The sequence below is a fragment of the Ranitomeya variabilis genome, chromosome 7 (assembly GCF_051348905.1).
Source record: "Ranitomeya variabilis isolate aRanVar5 chromosome 7, aRanVar5.hap1, whole genome shotgun sequence".
Lineage (NCBI taxonomy): Eukaryota > Metazoa > Chordata > Amphibia > Anura > Dendrobatidae > Ranitomeya > Ranitomeya variabilis.
In genome coordinates this window covers 165,041,846-165,059,237 of record NC_135238.1, presented here as the reverse complement: position 1 = coordinate 165,059,237, position 17,392 = coordinate 165,041,846, and the positions used below count along the sequence as shown (strand labels likewise).

General features: G+C 40.1%; 1 protein-coding gene across 3 annotated transcripts in view; it reads left to right on the top strand.

Annotated features, from left to right (window-relative positions):
• Window positions 1-16,100, top strand: part of KANSL1L (KAT8 regulatory NSL complex subunit 1 like) — a 185,023-nt gene extending 168,923 nt beyond the window's left edge. For 2 of the 3 annotated variants that reach the window (XM_077272230.1, XM_077272229.1), the window contains exons 12-16: window positions 3,438-3,486; window positions 7,542-7,651; window positions 10,499-10,661; window positions 13,972-14,184; window positions 15,212-16,100. In XM_077272230.1, the coding sequence (XP_077128345.1) occupies window positions 3,438-3,486; window positions 7,542-7,651; window positions 10,499-10,661; window positions 13,972-14,127 (478 nt within the window). In that variant the 3' untranslated portion in view covers window positions 14,128-14,184; window positions 15,212-16,100. The remainder of the gene's footprint in view (window positions 1-3,437; window positions 3,487-7,541; window positions 7,652-10,498; window positions 10,662-13,971; window positions 14,185-15,211) is intronic. The other variant, XM_077272231.1, reaches the window with a different exon arrangement.
• The last annotated feature ends 1,292 nt before the right edge of the window (window positions 16,101-17,392 follow it).

Here is a 17,392-nt window from a genome sequence, read left to right as displayed (position 1 = left end):
GTGGCCGGTGAGTGTATATATATTATATTTGCACAGTACAATATGCATGGGACGTAATGTATCTGTCTCTATATTGCGTGTATCATGTATAAGGTGTAATGTTTATTTATGCATAAACACTAGGCATGACACAAAGATTACACATGATACATTAAAAATAATGCACCGTGGAATATCAGTATGTGCAGATGAGACACACATTTGGAGCTCAAAACAGGGTGAATGTATTAGAATCCAATGAGATATAGTGTTGGAATATGTGTGTGGTGAAGGGACTACGAGGGGGGTTATTTCCACCCTATATAAAGATTTACTGCATACATTAATGTTGGGATTTACGATAAATCCGAGAGCTAAGTGGGAAAGGGAACTGGGCCCACTGGAGAATGAAACCTGGGAGTCGGTGCTGGAGTGGGTTCCACGGCGGTCACTAAGCGAACCATATAGGCTGTCACAGCTTTATATAATACACAGAGTTTACAAATCTCCGGAAGTATTCTATAAAGCAGGTTTGCGTGCTGATTCTGAGTGCCCGAGGTGTAAGACTGTAAATGCTGGAATATTTCATATGATGTGGACGTGTCCGAGACTGGCTGCTTTTTGGTTGGTGGTTTTGAGTCGTGTGGAAGGAGTGTATAGCTGCACGGTACCAAGGGATCCGATGGTGTTTGCTGGGATATGTGGATGACATTGGAGTGGATAACACCTTGAAGATGGCAATTGCCAGATTGTTGCATATGGCCCGAAAGGTAATAGCTCGAAACTGGATAAAGGATGAACCGCCCACAAGAGGAGAATTCCTTTAATATGTGAAGCAGGGTCTGACATTGGAAAAAGGAATTTATAAGAAAAGAGGGAAAATAGAAATGTTTGACAAACTGTGGTCTGCGTGGCTTGAAATGGGCTAGAGGTTAGGTATAGGGAAAAGGAGAGTTGAGGGCCTGACTTGGTGAGAACAAAACATGGTATGCGGTCCTAATTGGGATAAAATCCATTAAGTATCATTGGTGGAAGTGTTATTAAAAGAGGTGAGCGGTCTTATTGGGGTGGGGAGGGATAAGTTGGGAATATTGGGGTTTTGATACTGGTAAAATATTGTATTGAAAACAAGACTGTAATATGTAAAATTGCAATGTTATTCTTAATAAAAATCTATTTGAGTTAAAAAAAATAAATAAATAATAATAATAATAATACACCGTACACATCATATATAGTGCATTATGTTCACCTGTTATTGATCTACTCCTGCCCTGACATTGAATTAATCTGCAGTGGAGCTGCATACATGAACAGTACATTTATATATATATATTAGCAAAAATTGGAACAGCACAAATCCTTTACTTATCCTCGAGTGCAAAGCCCCCAGACAGCCCGTCCACTGCTTGTCTCCAGTCCATACACTTCAAAAAAGCCGGCAGCACTCCATTTTCTTATAGATAATATGCAGGATTTATTTAAACCCACATGTCTGTGCGACGTTTCGGCTCTGAATGAGCCTTTCTCAAGCAGTGAGTATTACTTCATATTGCATACATATAGACATTCCCATCATCCCCTAATCACAGCCAATTAAAGTGCAATTTTAGAACATGTATATTACAAATCATTACAATTTGCATAAAGTGCTTAAGTGCCACTAGTGTGCGGTGTTCATATATATTTAATCAAACCATTTCACTCAGTTAACTACTGTCCATCTGATTAGTTGTTTATGCTTACCCCTGGAGGGACATGCTGTTCATGGAGGATATCGGCGTTCTAAATTACTTACTGCGCATGTCTAAGTGCTTGTGATTACGTCATACCCACATGTTAGATTCAAGGCCAATCAGACACCTGTATGCGGCATCTAAAATCGGGCGCATGCGCAGTAGCGCCTATTATCGCCATTTTGGTTGTGGCATATCTCCCAGGGTGCCTATTATCGCCATTCTGGTTGTGGCATGCCTCTCAGGGTGCACCATCAATAGCGATCCACACGCACATCAATTGTATTATACGGCGCTTGAAAAATATGATTAATTTGCTTTTTTTCTAGAGCAAAAAGAAATTCTTTTTTCTAAAAAAAAAAATGTTTTCAAAAAAATTAATTGTGAATCTAGTTCAATCAAATAGCAAAATAATGAGAAATAATTATATAAAATATATTACAAACATATTAAGTCATACATGTGAAGAGATTGAAGGCCAATAAATAAATTGTTTAAAAACACTTTTTTAGTATTTTTTACAATTGGTATATATTGGTTGGGACTTTTTTCTATAGTGGCCAGGGGTTGGGGCTTTCTGCCTGAAAGGGTTAACTGCATTTTTCTTGTACTGGTTGACTTCTAAGTAAAAGAGCCGTGTGTTTGTTGATATAGTTGCGGTTTTAGGTATTAGCCGGGACTGATGTGCTACCGCTGTGCAGAGGTCAGGAGTTGAGGCACTTTGCCTGGAAAGTTTGGGTGCACCCTCTTGACACTGTTTGACAACTTGATGATGGTCTGAATAAAGGCCATATCTGGTTTGTCAGGGCGGGATTAGGCATAGAAATAAAAGTCCGTGCGGCAATGAAAGGGTATTATGCTTTGTGAACTACACTATGGTGCGAATTAGTCATACCAGGAGGTTAATAGGGTTAAGGCGCTAGAAAAAAAGCAAAGTAATCATATTTTGCAAGCGCCGTATAATACAATTGATGTGCGTGTGGATCGCTATTGATGGTGCACCCTGAGAGGCATGCCACAACCAGAATGGCGATAATAGGCACCCTTGGAGATATGCCACAACCAAAATGGCGGTAACAGGCGCTACTGCGCATGCGCCCGATTTTAGATGCTGCATACAGGTGTCTGATTGGCCTTGAATCTAACATGTGGGTATGACGTAATCACAAGCACTTAGACATGCGCAGTAAGTAATTTAGAACGCCGATATCCTCCATGAACAGCATGTCCCTCCAGGGGTAAGCATAAACAACTAATCAGATGGACAGTAGTTAACTGAGTGAAATGGTTTGATTAAATATATATGAACACCGCACACTAGTGGCACTTAAGCACTTTATGCAAATTGTAATGCTTTGTAATATACATGTTCTAAAATTGCACTTTAATTGGCTGTGATTAGGGGATGATGGGAATGTGTATATATATATAGTAATACTCACTGCTTGAGAAAGGCTCATTCAGAGCCGAAACGTCGCACAGACATGTGGGTTTAAATAAATCCTGCATATTATCTATAAGAAAATGGAGTGCTGCCGGCTTTTTTGAAGTGTGTGTGTGTGTGTGTATATATATATATATATATATATATATATATATATATATATATATATATATATATATATATATATATATATATATATATACATATATATATATATATATATATATATATATATATATATATTGTTACAACTTATAATTATTTTGATTTACTTTCAGTTGGAAAGAAGTTGCACTTGAACCATTGAAGTCTCCTCCGTGTGAAGAGGTTAGATTGTTTTATATATAATATACTGTTTTTGTTTTTATATTTTTTTAACCAAACACAGCTCAGTTATTCCTCCAATATTGACTTGTCGAGCACCGGGAAGACTGGTGTGCACGTGTCACCTCTTGCTTATACTCTATGTATGCGCAGTTGCTTGTTGGGAATAATCCATATTATTGGTGATATCAGCCCTAAAAATCTACATTCTAGTTTGAGAAAATTCCTGTAATCTGGCGGCTGGTAGTCGCCATTCATTGTCCACTACTTGTTTCTAGAACTGACCATTCAGAATTGATAAAATCAATGTCTGTTCTAGTTTAAAAGTCCTAAACTACAAGTCTGCAGTCACACTATGTGACTGCAGACTTGCGAATCTTCACTTTGTGTGCTGTGAGGATCCTCCGACGCCTGGAGAGGAAGGGGCATGACTACACGTATTACATGCATGCGGTCACGTGCCGACTAGACTGTCCGGCCTTGCTCAATGCAAGTGAATTGAGCAAGGTTGGATACAGTCTAGTTGGAATGTGGCTGGAAGTATGAAAATCGCATATTTGCAGTCACATGACTGTCCATTTGATGACACCGGAGAACCCTCATTATGCGAAAAGTGAAGATTCACATAGTGACTGCAGACTTGTAGTTTTAGACCAGACAACCCCTTTAAGGGCTCTGTGACTCGCATTACTTCCATGTTTTAAAATACACAAGACGCCAATCAACTCACACGTATTAGAGTGGATCTGTCAGACAATCCAAACTGTATACATTGCTAAATAAATGTCTTAAACCTGTTACATTTAATGTATTTTTCTGACTAGAAGGTTTCAATGATTATTTAGTGAGTTTTAGATGTTGCAGATATTCCGTCCCTGTTAAGTACAGTTGAAACCAGAAGTTTCCATACACCATATAAAAAGACACACATGCATGTTTTTCCTCAATATCTGACATGAAATCAGAATAAACCTTTCCCGTCTTAGGTCGATTAGGATTACCATAATTATTAATATTTGCCAAATACCAGAATAATGAGAGACAATGTTTTAAGGCATTTTTATTACTTACTGCAAAGTCAAACGTTTACATACATTTCATTAGTATTTGGTATCATTGCCCTTAAACTGAATAACTTGGGTCAGATGTTTGGGGTATCCTTCCACAAGGTTCTCACAATAATTGGTCGGAATTTGGGCCCATTCCTAATGACAAAACTGGTGTAACTGATCCAGGTTTGTAGGTCGCCTTGCTCGCACCGGCCTTTTCAACTTTGCCAATAGATTTTCAATAGGATTGAGATCAGGACTTTGTGATGGCCACTCCAAAACATTGACTTAGTTATCCTTAAGCCTCTTTGTTACCATTTTGGCAGTATGCTTCGGGTCATTGTCCATTTGGAAGACCCATTTCCGCCCAAGCTTTAACTTCCTGGCTGATGTCTTGAGTTGTTGCTTCAGTATTGCCACATAATCTTCTTTTCTCATGATGCCATCTATTTTGTGAAGTGCACCAGTCCCTCCTGCAGCAAAACAACCCCACAACATGGTGCTGCCACCACCGTGTTTCACAGTTGGGATGGTGTTCTTAGGCTTCCAAGCTTCTCCCTATTTTCTCCAAACATTATGCAGAAAAAAGTTCAATTTTACTTTACTCAGATCACATTATGTTAATGATTATATTAACAATTATGGCAATCCTAATTGACCTAAAACAGGAAAGGTTTATTCTGATTTCATGTCAAATAATGAGAAAAACATGCAGTTGTGTCTTTTTATAAAGTGTAAGTAAACTTCTGGTTTCGACTGTATATTAGGTTACTTGCGTTTTGTTTTTACATATGTTTTGTCTCTATTTTTTGGTTTGCCATGTCTAAAATGTTGCCTTGTTTTGGATGCTTCTAGTATTTGTCTTTGACCAAGCTCTGTTAGTATAGTCATATCCCGCAGTGGAAATGCACCAAAAACACATACGCATTATTTTTTGTAACCTGCAGATTTTCTGCACTTCCGTTATGAAAATCAGCACATAAATCTAAGCATACCTGAGAAATTGACATGTTGCGAATTTCAAAAATATACTGCAGGTCAGCCTGCGCTGCTTAAAAGTGGGGAAAAAAAAAATACAGTGGGCATGAGAGATGTGTAGATCCCATTCACTTTGCTGGAACTATAAGGCGCTGTGCTTTTTTGCACAGCGAAAATATGTAGCATCAAAAACTTTTTGGAAACTTAAACTTAGATGCATTTTTTAACAAGAAAAAATATTGCTAAAAATTGTCTTCTAGCACAGCTGCACAGTTCTCGCTCTCTGCCCTGATTAGTGCAGTGATAATTTCAAAATAAAAATGAGCAGGAATAACACAGCACTGCTAAAGAATAGTAAGAATCTAGCAGTATTCTTTCAAAGCATTATTTTTATATAGATAAAAAGCAGGACTATACATTTAGGCACGGAACTTGCCCCGTCCTCAGGACAGAAGGTACTGGAAACAGTGGCAGTCCATGGGCAGAACGCTGCCATCAGTGTTGAGGGTGTGGTTGGACTACCTGGCAGCAGGTTTACTTGTCCTCTGGTGACAATCTCCTACTGATAAAGTAGTGCTGTTGTCAAAACTACAGCAAGTAGCTTAGGAAGTGACACATCACTGGTGTCAGGGTCTCTGTCTCTGCATTATGCTGCTCTCAGACTACATAGAAAAAATGTGGTGACAGATTCCCTTTAACTACTGATTTGAAGATTTTCAGGGTTATCTCCATTTCTGTAATACAGCGTTAGGCTATATGCCCTCAGCCAAATTACAGAGCCATATTGATAGCCTCCATAGTATGGTACCATTAGCCTATTATTTGCCCATGAAATGTATTATGTAGGTCTCACAAAAGTACTATAGTATGAAACATTGAATGCCATTGCAGTCTGTCACCAAGAGATTAACATTTCCGGACTACACCATTCCAGCAGTGCTCCCTCCCCCTATGATAAGCACCGCACTGACTATGGACTTGGATTCATCTTCTTTTTACCTGCATTACACTGCTCTCCGATGATGTAGCAAAAACCTGCTGTCAGATTTCCTTTAAGACTTTCAGAATTTTAATGCAGCTGTTGTATGCATATATTCTCAGAAACTAGAATGTAATCCAAAAAGAGAACTATAGGGACATCTGTACAATTTGGCCCTAATAAGGCTGGCTGAAAAAGACCCCAAAAATTCCATGTTGAATCATCAAAACCTTATGCAAGTGCTAACAAAGGTTAAAGGGAATCTGTCACCTCATTTTTCATTCTGTAATGCTGTAGATAAGCCCCCGATGTATCCTGAAAGATAAGAAAAACAAGTTAGATTTTGCTCACCCAGGGGCGGTCCCAGTTCGGTCCGGTCCGATGGGCGTCACAGGTCCGGTGCCTCCCATCTGCATGCGATGACGTCCTCTTCCTTGCTTCTGTCGCGGCTCCGGCGCAGGCGTAATTCTGTGCCCTGTTGAGGGCAGAGCAAAGTACTGCAGTGCGCAGGCGCTGGGCCTCTCTGACCTTTCCCGACCCCTGCGCCCCGTGCCATCCTCTCTGCCCTCAACAGGGCAGACAAAGTACATCTGCACCGGAGCCGCAGCATGAATACAAGAAGAGGACGTCATCGTAAGAAGATGGGAGGCCCTGGTGCCCATCAGACCGGATCCGAACCGGACCGCCCCCGGGTGAGTATAATCTAACTTGTTTTTCTTATCTTTCAGGTTACATCGGGGGCTTATCTACAGCATTACAGAATTCTGTAGATAAGCCCCTAATGGCGGTGGCCGCAGCTTATATGCGAAAAATGAGGTGACAGATTCCCTTTAAGGAAAACATGACACTTTGGTTTAGAACTGCCTAAATGTAAAGTCCTATGAAGTACGGGTATTTTATTTAAATCCACTGAAAACAGAAAAATTCAGTTCTGATTTCACACGCAGTATTTTTTGGGGGGAGGAAAGAAATGCAGTACATCCCCAAGTCTAGCAGTTGTGTTTTCATTATTTTTTTCACCACATTCACAACTATTTTATTAACATTTTTAGCAGGAAGATCTGGCAGACGAGGCTTTTTTAATACGACATCAGAAATATGAGCAGATAGAAAAGGTTCGCTGGTCGTTTTGGGAACAGCGCAAATGTCCGAAAAGAAGCAGGTTAGTTGTCTGAACCAACTGTTGAAAACATCCAGGAAAAATAAATGTATTTGATTTTAGTTTTTTTGACATTACATATTCTTCATTATGGATTGTATAAATGGGGTTGTACGTTAGAAAACTTCAATGCCACAGCGCCTCCCCTGTCCGTAGGTTGTATCTGGTATTGCAGCTTGGCTCCATTAAAGTGAGTGAGGCTGAGCTGCAAATACCACAAACTGCCTTCACAGAAGTCGCGCTATTTTTTTTTTTTTCTATATATATAAATTCTCACACTATTACAGCTGCTACTTAGTGTTACCACTACGCCGGGTGATCAAAATCAAAGCAAATATATATTCCTGTATAGTGCCTACAGTTGGCTGAGGTGGTTAAAGCGTTCATGGCCACATCCCTTGGTCTGGAGCAGAAAAGTATTTAGTGTTTTCAACCTTGGTTGTCTAAAGCTGCAGAAGGGTTAATGACGGTATCCTTGGTATTCTCTAGATGTGGAAGAGTTGCTGTGGCTTCCCTAGTGTTTAGCAAGTTAATTAATCTACTTAGGCTGGAGTCACATTGTCTATTTGCGAGAAAATCGGGCCGATTTTGCTAATGTCACTCAACCCAAACATGTCACAGATTGATTCGAGTGTCATCTTACCGTGATCTGATTCTCTCACATGATAGAATCATATCTCCGTTGTGGAGAACTTAATTTTTCCATTGTCTCTGTCTGACATCCAAGTGCAGTCAAATGTTTCACTCACACCTATAGACTTTATGGGTGCCCATGATCCAACCAATTGATGCACCTGTAGCATGCTGCGATTGTTCTCTCATATAATTCAGTAGAATACATGGTCTGTCCTAGTTCTCATATCCATTTAAATATATACAGTACACTAACCAGGGCAGACCCGAACCATAAATGGACAACTGCATATAAATATACCACAAGAAAAAAGCACCAAAAACGCAGTCAACACTGTCCAATTATTACAAACATAGAAAATGCGTTTATTGAAGGTAAAAACACAGGTATACAGCAGGGGGGTTCCCCCTGAGGAAGGCAAATCGCCGAAACGCGCGTTGGGGAGGACGGGATTGCTGTGCGTAGGTACTGTGACTTACCACTGTGGTAGGTATCTGATCGTTTGATCCAAATTTATATGGTCACAGGTACCACAGATAGATATCTCTATATGCTTAATATGATTAAAGCCTTCCACTTGGATTTTGCTACTTCTGTGGTCTACAATATCATTTATGCACTTTAATCCGGTCCCTTGGTGACATATGTGTGCGGGTTTGTATAGGGGATGTTTTCCTGCCATGCTGTATACCTGTGTTTTTACCTTCAATAAAGGCGTTTTCTATGTTTGTAATAATTGGACAGTGTTGACTGCGTTTTTGGTGCTTTTTTCTTGTGATTGTTCTCTCATGTTGAATCTGCATGGAAAAAATTGCAGATGTGCACTGCCCATAGCATAACGTTAACCTTGGTCTGAAGACTATCCGATAAAACATCACATAGCACTCGGCAGTGTTATACACTCTTAAAACTGTTCAACGCTGCCTTCTCAACAGCCTGAAGTACATCATCGAACTGAATGTCCTTGTAAAGCTCCCTAATCTGTGGGCCAACAACGATACCCTCTTGCAACTTTCAATTGCCAACCTAATATGAAAAAAAGTCTTTGCTTCCATACATTTACTGCATTACAATTCTCCACGATCGACACTTGTAAAATAAAAACTAGAGCTGATCATCAATTTTATATAGTTTTCATTTTTATATTATCAAACACATCCATAAATAAATAATTCTTTTCAGGGGAAAAGAGAGGATCCATTGCACAAAATGAATTTAAAAATATATTTTTTTATTAAATCATGTTAAAATAATGTTAAAAATTCCAACAGTTAGAACAATAGTGGCTTACTGCATCCTGTATGGAGCCTTCATATTGGGGCAAAATGTGAATGTTACACTGTCTTGGCTAAACCTACAGTATCAATAGATTTTATACCTCAAAGCTGTTAATCATAAATGCATTTTTACTTATTTTAGAGCCTAATATAAAGTGCAAAGTGCGTAGTTCATAAGGCTAAATCCATAAAGTGCTTCAGGCATTTGAGAGAGTGTAAAGTTTTAGGTAAATCAAGCCATAAAAAGTAAACATACTTACAAAGTGCCCAGTGCTTTTACGTATACAGCTCTGCCAAAATTAAGAGACCGCTGCAAAATGTTCAGCTTGTCTGATTTTTCTCTTTATAGGTATATTTTTGAGTAAAATGTAAATTGTTCTTTTATTCTATAAACTACTGACAACATGTCTCCGAATTTCCAAGCAATAAATTTAGATTTTCTTTTCTGAAAAGGAGAAATGGTCAAAATTAAAACAAAACAGTGCTTTCAGACCTCAAATAATGCAAAGAAAACAAGTTCCTAATCATTTAGAAACAACAATACTAATGTTTTAACTAAGGAAGAGTTCAGAAATCAATATTTTGTGGAATAACCATGATTTTTAATCACAGCTTTCATGCGTCTTGGCATGCTTTCCACCAGTCTTTCACACTGCTTCTGGCGCAAAAATGTAAGCAGTTCTTCTTTGTTTGATGGCTTGTGACTATCCATCATCCTCTTGATTATATTCCAGAGGTTTTCAATGGGGTTCAGGTCTGGAGATTGGACTGCCCATGACAGGGTTTTTATGTGGTGGTCTCTTAATTTTTGCCAGAGCTGTAGATGCAGTAAGCCACCACCCCTAACGACGCCGTTTCGCCAGATGCTTTTTCAGTGTCTGCAGTCTCCTTTTTGATAACAAACTATAACATAATAAAATGTGTGTTTTTATTTTTCAGATCTTCAAGCCACAGCTCAGGGCAGTGCCCTGGAAATGTGTTTTCGTGCACTGAAGAAAACTATAGTCCAAATTCCATGTCCCCAGTCTCTTGGGACACACCACCCCTTAATGGTTGGGCTTCACAAAACTTGCAATTTACAGACGATTTTCAGCAAGTGAAGGTAAAGAGTTAAATCTCCTCATGTTATGGACTTAATGGGCTGGCTGTATCTATAGAAATAACCCAAGTACCAAAATGGCAGCTATGGTGGCCTTCAGTAATCCCCTAGCTGCTTTGGTAATCCATCAGTGCTCCGGCAATCGGTCCATTTGAATGAATGTCTCTATCAGCGCTTGACAGCGGCATGTAAATGGTTAGACAGCCACAATCAGACCTAGCTGTGGTCAGTGCTGTTACAAGCAGATGTCAGCCGTGTAGCACAGCTAATATCTGATGCTGAGCTCACTCCACACATGCGCACCCCATCATGGCTGTACAGTTGTGCCAAGGGGTTAAATCATTCTTATTTCTGTTTTCCTGTAACATGTAAATCATGTTAAAGGGGTGGTTCAGCAGGCTTGATTTTAATCTCCTCTCTACCCACCCCAGCATGCATGGTTACTGACAGCCAATATCAAAATACAAAATGAACCCGTATGGCGAACGGCATAAAGAGAAAAGAAAAATCAAAATGCCAAAAAAATGTTTTTCTTTGCCACCCACACCAGGCCTAAAATAAATTCATTAAATAGTTATTTAAAACATTGCCCGATCCTGAAGGGGATAATGGGTTTCTCTAATAGAAGTGCTCAACACCGAAATCTGTGAGCCATGCTAATGGGATTCAGCTCTATAACAGGAAATCTGACCCTATCTTAATTTCATGCAAACACTAAATGCTGCATTTCATCATATTTAGACATTCATGCTTATTCGACTGACTGTCATGTCTGACCAAGTGTCTATGTTCATTCCAGTACTTAAAGGGAACCTGTCACCCCCCCAGTCGTTTCATACTAAAAGAGCCACCTTGTGCAGCAGTAGTGCTGCATTCTGACAAGGTGGCTCTTTTAGTTCTGGCTGCTGTAACTAGAGAAATAATCAGTTTTATAATTTGTCTGAAATACCTGCTCCTCAGTCAAGTGGGCCGGCGTTTCCCCCCTGGGGGGGGGGGGGTGACAGGTTCCCTTTAAGAGGCAAATAAGTTACTAATCTGGTGTGAAGGATGGGGGATTTATTGACCACTTACAATCCTCCTCAAAAGGTACAGCTGGTACCGGACACTTGGCTCAGCAGAGAGAGCCCAGCTTCTCTGTTTCAAAGAACGAATTCACACCCCCACCAACCAGATAGTACAGGAAAACCCCCTGTGGATCAAAAAAATGCCGTCTGTCTGCTTTGTTCATACAGCTTGCTTTTCATAAGGAAAATATGTACTTAACTTATGTCCTAGCCACATTGCGGTTACATTTTCCAGATCTCTGGAATGGCTGGAATGGAACAAACGCCTTACAGGGTCTTGATCCGTTCTGGCACCCTACGGAGTGGAGATACATAGAATGGCTAGTAGGAACCAGATAGCAAAGATGTGTTTAGTGTCAACACGTAGCTGGGGCCTGGCCGGATGTAATTTTGCCAAAACCGCCTCCCTAGGACCGTCTATTAAGGAATTATGACTCATCTTAGGTTTTGGAGTTTTTAGCTGCTGGATGCAAGGGGACTGGATACATCTCAGCCCAGAGGGGAGTGACCCAAAGGGGATAAATGCTAGTGTAAGGCCATGTGGTCTGTCTCTCTGTTATGCTTACGGTTCACTTTGAAGGGGAGGTCCACCTTGAGTAACGTGCTGTTAAGGACCTATGACCCAGCTGGCAGCCCATGCCCCCTGCTGCCCAGCACACACATGGTCAAACATCAACCCTGTAATTGACATGAGTCATCTGCTTATATCTTTTGTCCTACCACTATTTGTATTTGTATGTCTGACCACTGTATATGTATAACCATTGTGTGTGTATAGTGTATAACGATTAAATATATAACATAACCCTGGGCTGCACTTTTATCTCGATCCACGAAACCGCACATCTGTTTATGGGCTTAACTTTCCATGCTACCGGGGCTGCCTTCTGACCCAATATAATACCATTAACGGACCAGGCTTATATTGAGCGAGGAACTGGTGGCAATCTTACCGGACGCTGACCTGGTGCTAGTGAAAGGGGCCTCTAAGGCTGAGTGTGGTGCCACATCATTGACTGTGTAGGCCACATCCTCTCACTCCCTGTTCCTCCCGAGGCCCATGTGGACAGCTGGTGTCTATGTATAACTGTACCTACCTCACCTTGCGTGTCCCCAGTGGGTGCGGAACGTGGGGAGACCGCATTACATGATCCTTCTGATGTAATAGTGACGTCAGGCGAGGTGCGGATTCATCACATCTGGTAATAACTTATTGAAATAAAATATTATTAAAATCAAATTCATAAAACTGATCAAATATTTAAGATGAACACTCGACTCACTGTAATCCTTTCTCCTTTCCATCAGCCAGTCCCTTTAATGCTTTTCTTTCACATTTTCTTAATTAAAAGTTTGTACTTTACCTTGATTCATGATTACTCTGTTTGACTTTAACAGTTTTGTATTGACATTTTTTAATAGAACCTATATAAGATTAAGGGGGTTGTACAAGATTATACAAACATGGCTGCTTTCTTCCAAAAACAGCCCACATCTGTCCATTAGTTGTCTGAAACGCTGAGCCCCTTGGAAGTTAATTTCAGCACCACACAAATCTTGTGGACAGATGTTTGGGTAACAAGGGATCATGAATGTTGAGGTCCAGAGTCCTATCCTTTTGTCCTGGCAGAGTTGAGACACTAACTCCTGCTCGGCCAACACTATCTTATATGTATCTGTCCAAAGAGGTTTATTTAATAATAAGGATATGAGAATTTCTTTAATGATCCATGTCAGAATGGCTGTATTATTTTTATTGAAAGTTTAAACTATCTCCAGCCACCTAGATCTGATTACCAGCTCCTCAGTGTCCCTTCTCCCTGCTGAGATCTTGCAGCGCTCAGTATAAGCTGTAGCTGTAAGGTTCGTTGGGAGGAGACTGAATGTATTTGGAGTCATATAATTCTACAGCTGTTGGTCCTGTTCATGTCAGATGAATTCTGAAAATCAGATGTATTAGGATTATAAAGTAAGCACACCAACGTCACCAGGTCTGAGAGATCTGATTTATTAACATATGTAGTTTGTATTATGAAATCTGGTGACCGCTTCACTCCAATGCCCAACTGCATAAGTTCTCTATAGTCATTTCCCTGCCATCGAAGAACGTGAAAACGTATTAGTTGCTTATGAAGAGTTTAAACAAAGTCAACCACTTTTATTACTGTTGTTTTATTTCGTTGTCCTTTAGTTGTCCCTGGTTTGTGAACTGTCTTACTTTACGTCTGTGTAATATTTCTCTCTACCAGGCTGAACACTGGGAGCGTAGAATATTTCCTCTAACAGAAGAAGCTGCTGTGACTTTAAAACACTTATCTTCTCCCCTTGCAACACAGTGGACCCCAACTCATGAGGATAAAGTAGTGGAACCCCTTCATTCCAGCTGTGACCAGGAGAATAGGTGACGGAGCGTTCTCCATTTACACTCGCCTGCTGGCCTGGCGCTATGAGAGGTGAAAAAGGTGCATATGAAATTGTTATATACAGAAGATCTGACAACTAGGTGATGTATGAACTGTAAGATGTCAACTTTTAATCGGGCAGGAGGGGACAACTTGCTTTTGTCCCTCATCACAATTCTGGAAATATTTAAAGGCAAAGTGTCCCTTTTTTTTGTTTGTTTTTTTACATATGGAAGGAGTAGCTTATCTGTGTGGGCACTTGTCCCACCATAAGATACTTTTTCTTTTTGTAGAGATGTGATGTGACAGCTATGAGAAATCTAGTGTAGAAGCCATATGCAAAGCAGGCTGGGAGTGCACTTGACTGGGTTCTTCTAGATGCACTGACACTCCCCAGTGCACATGCAGCCTGATTTACATATGGCTTCTAAACTAGATCTATCATGACTACCACATCGCATCTCTACAAAAAAAGTATCATTTTCATTGGGGGACAAGTGCCTTCACAGCTATACTACTACCGTGCTTCAATATGTAAAAACATGACACCTGTTTCACTTTTTAAGGCATGTGTGTAATCGTAGAAATGTTATATAGGAGGTCCTCAATGTAAATATTTGTTTGACCACCCACTGTACTCCCTGATAAGGCGGCATGTCAGAAATGAAGGTGCCAGATTTTTTTCCCAATATCTGCTGTTGGGGAAGACTTAGGAAACCTTATGCACATAAGAGAGTTGTCCAACTCCATGGAAATCATCACACCTCGCTGTAATATTTCTGGGCTCATTGAGCTGCAGTGCGCCCAACTTACTTGATTGTAAGGGTACATTGCCTGGATGTATCCGGCTTCTACCAGCAATAGTAATCGTTCAGCATTCATAGGGCAAATTAGGAAATCTGAGCAAACAAATACACACCTACTACTCCAATGGCTGCATCTACAAGGTTTAGTGAAGAGCATAAATATTAGCAGAGGCCGATGGCCATGATGGTGCTCTCCGTTATGGGTGCAGTAAAATGCAAAATCCTATAAATTAGAACATGAACAGCTGAAACTTTCTACCCTTTGTTTTTGTTTTTAAAAGGTGCAGCGGAGGATGCCGAAATACTACAGATATATTGGCCGGTCAGCAGTACAATGGCCACCCTGCATCCTATAGGGTTATTGTTCAATGGCGTTGGATTCATGCAGTCAGAAGATAAATCTAGCCCGCGCTCAATGTTATTGCGCTGTATGATGCCAGAAGTCCAATTGTGACAGAAGGAAGTGGTACCAGACTGTTGGGTGCAATACCCATCACCGGATGGGCGGCTCAATCCCATGACCCGGGTCAGCCAAAAAGCAGCATTTTACATACAGTTCTTGAGGAAAGGAGGGAGAATTTAGTAAGCGTTATTGCACTAATTTCTGCAAGGCCTTTGATAGACTTTTCTTGAAGGTTTTTTTTATATCAGATATTTTTCACTTCTCTGCAGCACAGGTGATAAATCCCTGATGACTGGCTGATTACTAGATGGGGGGTCTTGTCCCTTATTTCTACTCCAATCAGAGGAGTTTGAATGGAGCATCAATACATGTAGAGCGCTGCTCATTTCAACACCTATGGGGCCCGGACCCCCATCAGTCAGATGTCCCGTGGATAAGTAATAAGTGTAAATTGTAAGAGAACCCTCTGTTTTACTTGGTTTGCTGCATTTTTCGCACTTATGTTACTTGACTTTTTAGGCAAAACGGCCACTGTCCAAGAGTGGTGAGAACAATGTAGGCTAAGGTTACGCCAGCTTCTGTTTAGCTCCTGTGCCTTTTCTTGGCAAATGTTAGACGTTTTTGTTAGATTTGTATTTGTATCTTCTATAAAATGACATCTTAGGGGAGACAACAGCTCCTTTCCAGCTTGTCCATTTTGCAGACCATGATCTACAGTTCAGACTCTTGTGCTGCATTTTTTAATTTGTAATAAAGTTATTACAATAAATCGTTGTCTGACCGATTTAATGACGACCCATGTACTTGGTAACGTGTAGCTCAAAGATGCTGAAATGTACTCCTTTCGATAACTAGTTGTCTCAACAAGTCAGCCCCAACTATGTTGTCGTGTTCCCCAAAAGGTTCGTAAAAAAGCTCTGGCAACCAATAATCTGCAAACAGGAGCCACCGGGTATCTGTCATTGGTAGCAACAGATTACTACGGTCAGCATTCTACACAATGGCAAACCTGCAACAACAAGCCAGAAGTATCCAGCACACTGCAAATGAGATTTTCTGATGACTAAATTCCCATATTTTTCAGCCTTCCGGGCTCCGTGATAGGAAACCTGTAAGTTAGCAAAACAGTATAGTCTATATAATTGCAACTTCTTACAGTATCCCTAGGAGTCCTGCACCCAACAATGTCATTTTTTTGCACATTACATTGATCATTGAGCAATACTGGGAAATGGAATTGGGAAGAGGAGCGTCAGGAAGTGGTATGGTGGCTACACTTCTTTTTTTTAAATCAAAAGGATCTTAACAGCAAATAAAACATGTATTTACTTGCAGCCGTAGTAACTCATGTCCAGAAAAGTTTCTCAGGCGCTTCATTGGGGACAAAGGAAACAATGGGGTATGCTGCTGACTCTTAGAAATACATTCTTATAAGGGTTGGGCACTACTAGGACAGCCCCTTCTCATTCCCCATGTTTGCCTTCATTAATATAAAAACGCTTGGAATGTTTATTTCTATAGCACCAACATATTCAGCAGCACTTTACATTAGAGGGAACTTGTAAAGACAATATAGAGTAAACCCATAATTCAACAGATACCAAGAGGAGGAATTTATGAGGAAGTAGGGGGAACACAAAAGATAAATGGTAAAAAGTATGTACTTGCGCTAAATGGTATATTACATTAGATAAATAATGAGGGTGTTAGTTACCTGTTCCAATTACTTTTATGTTGAGGTTGGTAAAATCTGAAGATACGTAGGATCAGGTGTTTAGTGAAGGCTACACCTTGATTGATTTAGGTTGAGGTAGATCAAATCTGAGGTTGTGTAGGCACAACTAAGGTAGGGAGAAAAAAAATAATGTATAATCAGAACAATACTGGGTTCAGATAATATCCGAATTCCTATCATGTCCAGTTTTTAAAAATGAGTTTACTTACAATTCTTTGCAACCATTAGTAAGGAGAGTGTACATTTTTTTTGGATCTGAATATCTACATCAACGAGGGTAAGATAAAAACTTGCACATATACTAAACCTACTGATTCGAATAGT